Source organism: Vombatus ursinus, unplaced genomic scaffold (genome assembly GCF_900497805.2).
Source record: "Vombatus ursinus unplaced genomic scaffold, bare-nosed wombat genome assembly UNPS02001419.1, whole genome shotgun sequence".
NCBI classification, from domain to species: Eukaryota; Metazoa; Chordata; class Mammalia; order Diprotodontia; family Vombatidae; genus Vombatus; species Vombatus ursinus.
Window position 1 is genome coordinate 30,608,343 of NW_020941197.1, and position 7,454 is coordinate 30,615,796.

A 7,454-nucleotide genomic window follows, 5' to 3' on the forward strand; every position below is an offset into this window, starting at 1 on the left:
CACACACACACACACACACACACACACACACACACACACACACACACTGTCTCATTCCCCTGGCACCTGAAAGGAGTCTTTCTTTCCCCTCAAGCCCTTTGGAGGCTGACTCTCTAGACTTCTGCTTTTCTTCTATAACTTTTTGAAATTGATTGTATCTGTGTCTATCCATATACATATATATATACATTATATATATATATACATATATATGTATATATATTTCCTCTCCTGTCATGAAATCCCTCAAGGACTACACATATAACTTTTATAGTTGATGATGAAATATACTGTGAGCTATCTATATCTACTTACTTACCTACCTACCCATCAATCTATCTACAGGGTGTCCCAAAAATCTTAGTGCTTAGCTTTACTAGCTTTAAATTGCACTAAGAATTTTGGGATACCTTGTATATCTATACAACTCTATATGTGTAGATATAGATACACGTGGGATAGATTGCCTCTGAGGCTCTTTATAACTCAAATTTATAATCTTCTTATCCCTATGATCCTCTGATCCCTAAGAAAAGTACAGCAGATATTCTAGAACTCCTGAAAGTATATATATATGTATATATACACAAAGCACATACATATATACACATATGTATATGTGACACTTATGATTTCTATAGGAATAGAGCATATATGTATACATACATGAATGCATATATGCTTGCATGTACATACATTTGTTGTTTTCAGTCTTTATCATTCATGTCTGACTCTCTGTGACCCCATTTGGGGTTTTCTTGACAAAGATACTGGAGTGGATTTCTTCTCCAGCTTGTTTTACACATGAGGAAACTGAGGCAAAGAGGGTTAAGTGACTTGCCCATGGTCACACAGCTGGTAAGTGTCTGAGGCCATATTTGAACTCAGGAAGAGGAGCCTTTCTGATTCTAGGCCCAGTGTTCTATCTACTGTACAACTTAGCTGCCCACATTTACTATATATTATATATAACCCCCCCCCACACACACACATACACACACACAGGTGCATATATGTGTGTATGATAAAAGAGTCCCTTGATGTTCCACAAACAAAATATTCTATTTCTCTACTCTGCATGTTTTCTCTGGCTGTTTCCCATGCCTGGGATACTCTCCCTCCCCATTTCTATCTTCTGGCTTCCCAGGTTTCCTTCAAGCCCCAGCTAAAATCCTATCTTTTTTTTTTTTTTGGCTAGGCAATGGGGTTAAATGACTTGCCCAGAGTCACACAGCTAGTGAGTGTTATGTGTCTGAGGTGGGATTTGAACTCAGGTCCTCCTGACTCCACGGCCGGTGCTCTATCCACTGCACCACATAGCTGCCCCAAAATCCTATCTTCTGCAGGAAAACTTTCCCAACTCTACTTAATTCTAGTGACTGTTCCTGTCTTAATTATTTCTTGCTTATCTTGTATATAACTTGTTTATACACATTTGTTTGCTTGCTGTCTCCCCCATTAGATTGTAAGCTCCTTGGAGGCTGGAATTGTCTTTTGCCTCTTTTGTATCCATAGCACTTAGCAAAGTACCATGCACATAGTAGGTGCTTACTAAATGTTTATTGACTTATTACCAATGCACATCAGAACCTGCTCAGTTTATATTAAAAAAAAAAGTATATACACATATACATGTATAAACACCACATCATTATTATCATCATCATCATGATGTATTGGCCTCGGAATCAGGAAGATTTGCCTTGAGTTCTAGAGTTTTCATACAGGACAGTTATGTGTATTTATAATATATACATGTATATAGTGAGTGTCCCAAAAGTCTTAGTGTAAAATTGCACTAAGATGGAGTGTCTTGTTCAAGGAAAAAGGGAAGGCCCTCAGTGCAAAATTGAACTAAGACTTTTGGGACACCCTCTGTATACAAATGTACCTTATAAATACATATAACTATCCTGGATGGAAACTCCCTCAACAAAGCAGATCAGCAACTCATTTGTAACTTGTAGTGCTAGAGAGTTGCATCGGGCACTTTGAGCTTAAGCGGTTTGCTCCTGGTCATATGTACAATACAGATATAAACAACTCACCAAACAAAAAATCTACTCCATTCAATAAAGGCAAAAAAGTCTTGGGCTTAGATCTAGCTAGAATTAAGCATTCTCCCCTTCTTCCACTTTCTACTCCTCGGTTTTGCATATTCCTCTGTTGAGTGTTTAGTTATCTGAAGTACACACTCCTTCCTCTCCCACCCCCTTACTTTCATTATCTCCATCCTACAGCAGAAGTGATACAGAAAGCTAAATCCATCAGTTGCCTGCCATAGGAGTAACAGACCAAATTCTGGCCTCCAATGTTAATTTTCCAAATTGACAAGATTCATTAAGGCGAGAGCAATGCAGGAATGTGCTGGTAAATGTTTAACAATTGGCTGGGGGTCGGGGAAGGGAATGTATAGGTGCTATTTTTCAGCTTAATTTGCATTGTTAATATTTTCTCTACCTCTTTCTTCAATCGAGACAATCAACAAAATAATAATCCAAGCCCAGATTCATAGTGTTCGGCTGATTTTTGAGGAGTAAATGCTCATACTAAATATTTAACAATTGCCTGTTTGAGTTGACTCTGGCACACCCCTGGAGCAATGTGACCTCCAGCTCCAGAATCCATTGGTGTGAGGAGTTGCTGTTGGTATATGGTAAAGAAGATAGAGTCAGGGGAAAGAAGAAAAGATTATCGAACCTGAACAAGGAGAGAAAAGAAAAAGAGAAAGAGGAGAGAAAGAGCAGGAAGGAATGAAGAGGGCACCAAAGAGGAGAGAGAACCAGAGGTGAAGGATGAGAAATCTGGGAGTGGCAAGGGTAGAAGCCTGTGCAATGAAGACCTTATCTAAATTCATCTCAAAGATTTATCATAAGCCCTAGGCTTGGATCTTGAACCCAGAAGACTTGCTTTGACATTTTCCTGTTGTGTGACTATGGATACACACACACACACACACACACACACACACACACACACACAGAGTTTACCCTTTTTGGAATCTTAGCTTCTTCCTCTGTAAAATGGGACTGGCAAACATATAAATGGTACTAATCCCACCAGGCTATTGTGAGGCAAGTGTTTTTTAAAAAAAAGTACTATAGAGCTCAGTCTCAGTCTCTTTCATGGCTCTTGTAGCACCTAGCACAATGCTGGGTACAGATTAGTTACCTAATGCATGCTTCTTGATTGATGATGAAGCACATAGTTGCTCAGTAAAGGAAGTTGGAATTCTAGCATATCTGGCCATGTCAAGAAGTCCCTAGCAGGAGGACTGCACCAAATACACTGGTCAAGTGAACAGTCAGCAGATCATGGATTAGGAGAGAAGGGACCTTAGAAGTCATCTAGTACAAACACATACACACATTTTACAGATGAGGAAACTGAGGCTCAGCGTAATTGACAGAGTCAGGATTTAAACCCAGGTCCCATAATTCCAAACCAATACTTTTTTCCCACTGTATCCATAGTGGGACTGTCCCACCAAAGACAGATGTCTGGCCACTTTATGGCTAGAGATTAGATCCCTAGCTTTCTGATCATTTCAATTTACACAACCAGAGGTTCTCATTTCCAGTTGTTGGAAGGAAACCATTCCCTATAATCTGATTCCTATCCCCTAAGGAAACTTCTTTTTTTAAAAAAAATTATTGATGCCTTAAAAAAAACAAACAAACAAACTATCACAGTCATTTCCCATTGTAGTGTCCACCCCCAGCAAAACTGGATGACAAAGTATGATCGCATAGGCAACATTGTGCATCCATAATCCCCTCGGCTAAAAAGAGGGAAGTGTGCTTCATTCTCTTGTTTTCTGGGACTGAGATATCTCATTTGCTGCATTTTAATGTTGCTGAAGCAGTTTCTTTGCAACCTCACCCAGAAGAAAGATTCAACTAAATGGGACTTCCCCTACAGGTACAGAGCAAACAAAACTAGTCAAAGAGGGCCTCTTGCAGAATATACCAAACATACATCACTGTGCACAGATTGACTTCATGCAACACAGAAGCCGTCATACAAGACCACCGTTCTGAATCCATATAACGAATGTGGTTGTGAAGAAAGCCGGGGAAACTCCATCACTGTGCCCCTCACCTCATTGGGAGTAGTGAGTGCGATAAGCCCCCGAAAATTAATTACCTGAGACGAGGCAGGCAAGAGCTGAAAACAGCAAAAGGAAGTCGAGGTGTAAGAACCTGGTTTGGGCCATGCCCAGTTCCAGTCCTGTCCAGTCCATTCCAGTCCACTCCAAATGCCTGAGACCCGAGAAGAGAAAATAAAAATAGAACATCAAAGGCAAAGCCAAGATGAGCAGTTTTTAGGGCTCTACCCATATGTGTAAAAGAAACAGGAAGAAGTTCATAATGATTACCATTCATCAAAACTCTAGAGGGTTTTCCTGAGGTTTCAAAATAACCTTTCAATGTGTAGTTCTTTATTAAAGCTGGGCCCCTGCAGCACTTACATTTTTTTTAAACTTTTAAAAAATCTTTTAAAAAATGGTCTCCAGAAGGAAAGGTCCATCCATTTACTGTTTCAAAATCAACCAAATGATGCTCCTTTAAAAAAAAATCCAATTTTATTTCAACCATGCTTTATCAAATTATACACACACTGCACAAATCTATGCTGTTTAGTAATAAAAGAAATCCATCTTTTTTTACTTTATGAATTTCATTTCTAGTGTTTCATGTGTCTCCAGTGAAAGCAATTTACTTGTGCCTGAATAGAGAAAAGAGGGGAAATCGATTACAAAAATTGTCACATTACAATATGTTCTATGGTCAGCTTCTTGTTATTGTAATTTGGAAATAATTTCATTTCTAAATAAAACTACTTCTACTATTTTTGCTCAAAGTTGCCAAAAATTCAAAGGGAAGAGGGCAAGAAAAGGGAACAAAGCATTTATATAGTGCCTATTATGTGCCAGGCACTGTGCTTTTTATAAATATTACCTTAAAGCAAAATACAAAGGTCAAAGTACTCGCTATAACACAAAAGTTCTTTTGTTGGAACAGGGTGAAAAATCAGAGCAATCAATAAATCAACAGATATTTATTAAGCCCCTATTATGTACTAGCACTGTGGTCAAGCTGAGGATATAAGCACAAAGAATGAAACAAAAAGAAGGATTTGCCTAACTGTGAAAAGAATCTTGTTTCTTAATTTAACAAAGTTTTCTTGAAAAATATGCAACTAGATTTAGATTCCCTTCTACCCCTTCATCAATGATGATTAGTAAAAATATTAAGTAAGGAAATAAATTTTGCATGACTTAACATATATAATTGATATCATATTTTACTCGCCTTCTCAATGGGTGGGGGAGAGGCTGCAGGGAGGGAGAGAATTGGAAACTCAAAATTTTTAAAAATGAATATTAAAAATAAATGAATAAATCATAAATCTGAGAGGGAAAAGTAAAAATATTAAGTACCTAGAGGAGTGAAGTAGACTGTATCAGTGGAAAGAACCTATAGACATGCAATAGAAATGACTTCTCATTTCCCTGGGCCAACATAAGTGGAGACTATGAAGCAATGAGACTTATTCTTGGATAAATATACTTACAGGAATGATTTAGGAGCCACACAAAATCATGGTCATGAATTTTAATTATTATTGCAATCTGTGTGAATTTGGACAAGACTCTCAGCACCTAAACTCTTTCATCTGTAAAATCAGAGGCTTGGATTCAGTGGCTGCCAGAGTTCCTTCTACCTCTAAATCTATGAACCAGTTGCCAAATGATCTCCAAGGGCCCTTCTACCTCCAAATCATATGTTACAAAGACTATTGTCAAACACATTTTAACCCAGCTCATTCCGCAGACTTGGGAATTTTCAAAAACATCTTTGAAGAAGGAAGATTTAACATTGTTTTTAAAAAATTCTAAAAATCGTACCCCAAGGCTGAAGGCAAATCTAAAAGAAGACTTCCACAAAACTTTTGGACAACCATATCTGGAAGAAGTACAGGGCCTCCCGAGGGGACTACTTTGAAAGAGGCAAAACTCATTCAGAGCTACAAGTTTCAGTCTGATGGTTCAAAAAAAAAAAAACAAACCACGTCCCATTGAACTATAGCAGCCTGTAGTACTTTAAAAATCATCCCACATTAAGATGAGCAAAATTGTACTTACCAAAGTCAAGTTCCTTCCTTTTCTTCTCTAGAAAAAGTTACAAGGAGAGCTGACCCTCTTATTCCACAGGTTTCCAGCCTTGAAATGGAAAATCAGTCTCGTTAACTGTCTTTTTCTCGGACTGATATCACTAAGACGTCACTTCCCCAGCACTTCTCTAAAATGGTTTGAGGATCTGATCCTTCTGTGACCCAGAAGCATTAGAGTCAAACGTAGGGTTGACTTGAGATGAAGTCATAGAAGGAAGAGACACCCACAGAGTGTGATTTCAGGAAGGCCCTAAAAGAAAGCAAGAAATAAACCTTGTCCCTCGGGGAGAGTGAACCTGGAGAGAACAACCTTGGGACTGGCCACCGCTGTCCTCTCTCTTTTTTTTTGTTTTTGATTGAAGGGGCCATCCCTTGACTCACTTCTTAAAGACGCCTATTTACTGAATGGGCGTTGCCTCATCAAAGTGAGAACCTGGGAAGACCTTAGCTTAAAAGGGCCAGGGTCTCCCACTGTATCTTGGGCAGTTTCCAGTTCTCCAGATGGATATCTGGCCACTGGGCCCAGATGGCTGTGGAGGAGAAAGTGAGGCTGGTGACCTTGCACAGCCCTCCCTCACTCAAATCAAAGTCAATTGCAAGTCATGTCATCATCTCCCTGATGTCATAAGTCCTTTTCAAGAATGAAGGACAAACCACACAACCACAATCTTTTTCTACAAGTGAAATCAGCTTAAATGGACACCAAGAGGGGCAGCCTTGAAGTAGGGGGAAAAGTCAGAATAGAGATATAGATATTCTGTGAGGTGACTGTGTAAAAGCGGGAAAGGGCAGTTCCATCGCATGGTTGTGTAAAGTTGGATGCTTTGCGTGTGTGTGTGTGTGTGTGTGTGTGTGATCTTCATGTCAATACCAACTGATAGGAACAACTTCCTGAAGCTGTAAGACACCTTGAGAGAGAGATAGGAGCCAGTGTGTGTCAGCAGAATCAGATCACCAGCATCACCTTGAACGCAACGCCCCCTCCTCCTCTGATGGAGGTAGCATTGGACCCAGAACCTAAGATTTTTGGGATAGCAGTGCCCTCTGAACTACTAGCCAAAGACATGCAACATCTTAAGGGGAGCAGTCACTATAGAAAAGAGGTCTGTCTTCTTTATCACCACCAACATCAACTATTGACCAACTGCCACCCCAAAGCCACGTAAGCCCAAGATCCCTGGGAACGGCACTTCCCTCCTTCCTCCATCCCAGCCCTGACAGCAGCTCCCACGGAGATGCACTCTGGAACCACTTCTGCTGCTGTACCTCCTCAGTAG

At 39.7% G+C, this 7,454-nt stretch overlaps 1 protein-coding gene across 3 annotated transcripts in view; it reads right to left on the bottom strand.

Annotated features, from left to right (window-relative positions):
• CD80 (CD80 molecule) overlaps positions 1-6,282 on the bottom strand; it is a 41,050-nt gene extending 34,768 nt beyond the window's left edge. For all 3 annotated transcript variants that reach the window (XM_027868112.1, XM_027868093.1, XM_027868102.1), the window contains exons 1-2: positions 6,149-6,282; positions 4,147-4,262 (exon numbers count right to left, since the gene is read on the bottom strand). In XM_027868112.1, the coding sequence (XP_027723913.1) occupies positions 4,147-4,243 (97 nt within the window). In that variant the 5' untranslated portion in view covers positions 4,244-4,262; positions 6,149-6,282. The remainder of the gene's footprint in view (positions 1-4,146; positions 4,263-6,148) is intronic.
• Positions 6,283-7,454: the final 1,172 nt, after the last annotated feature.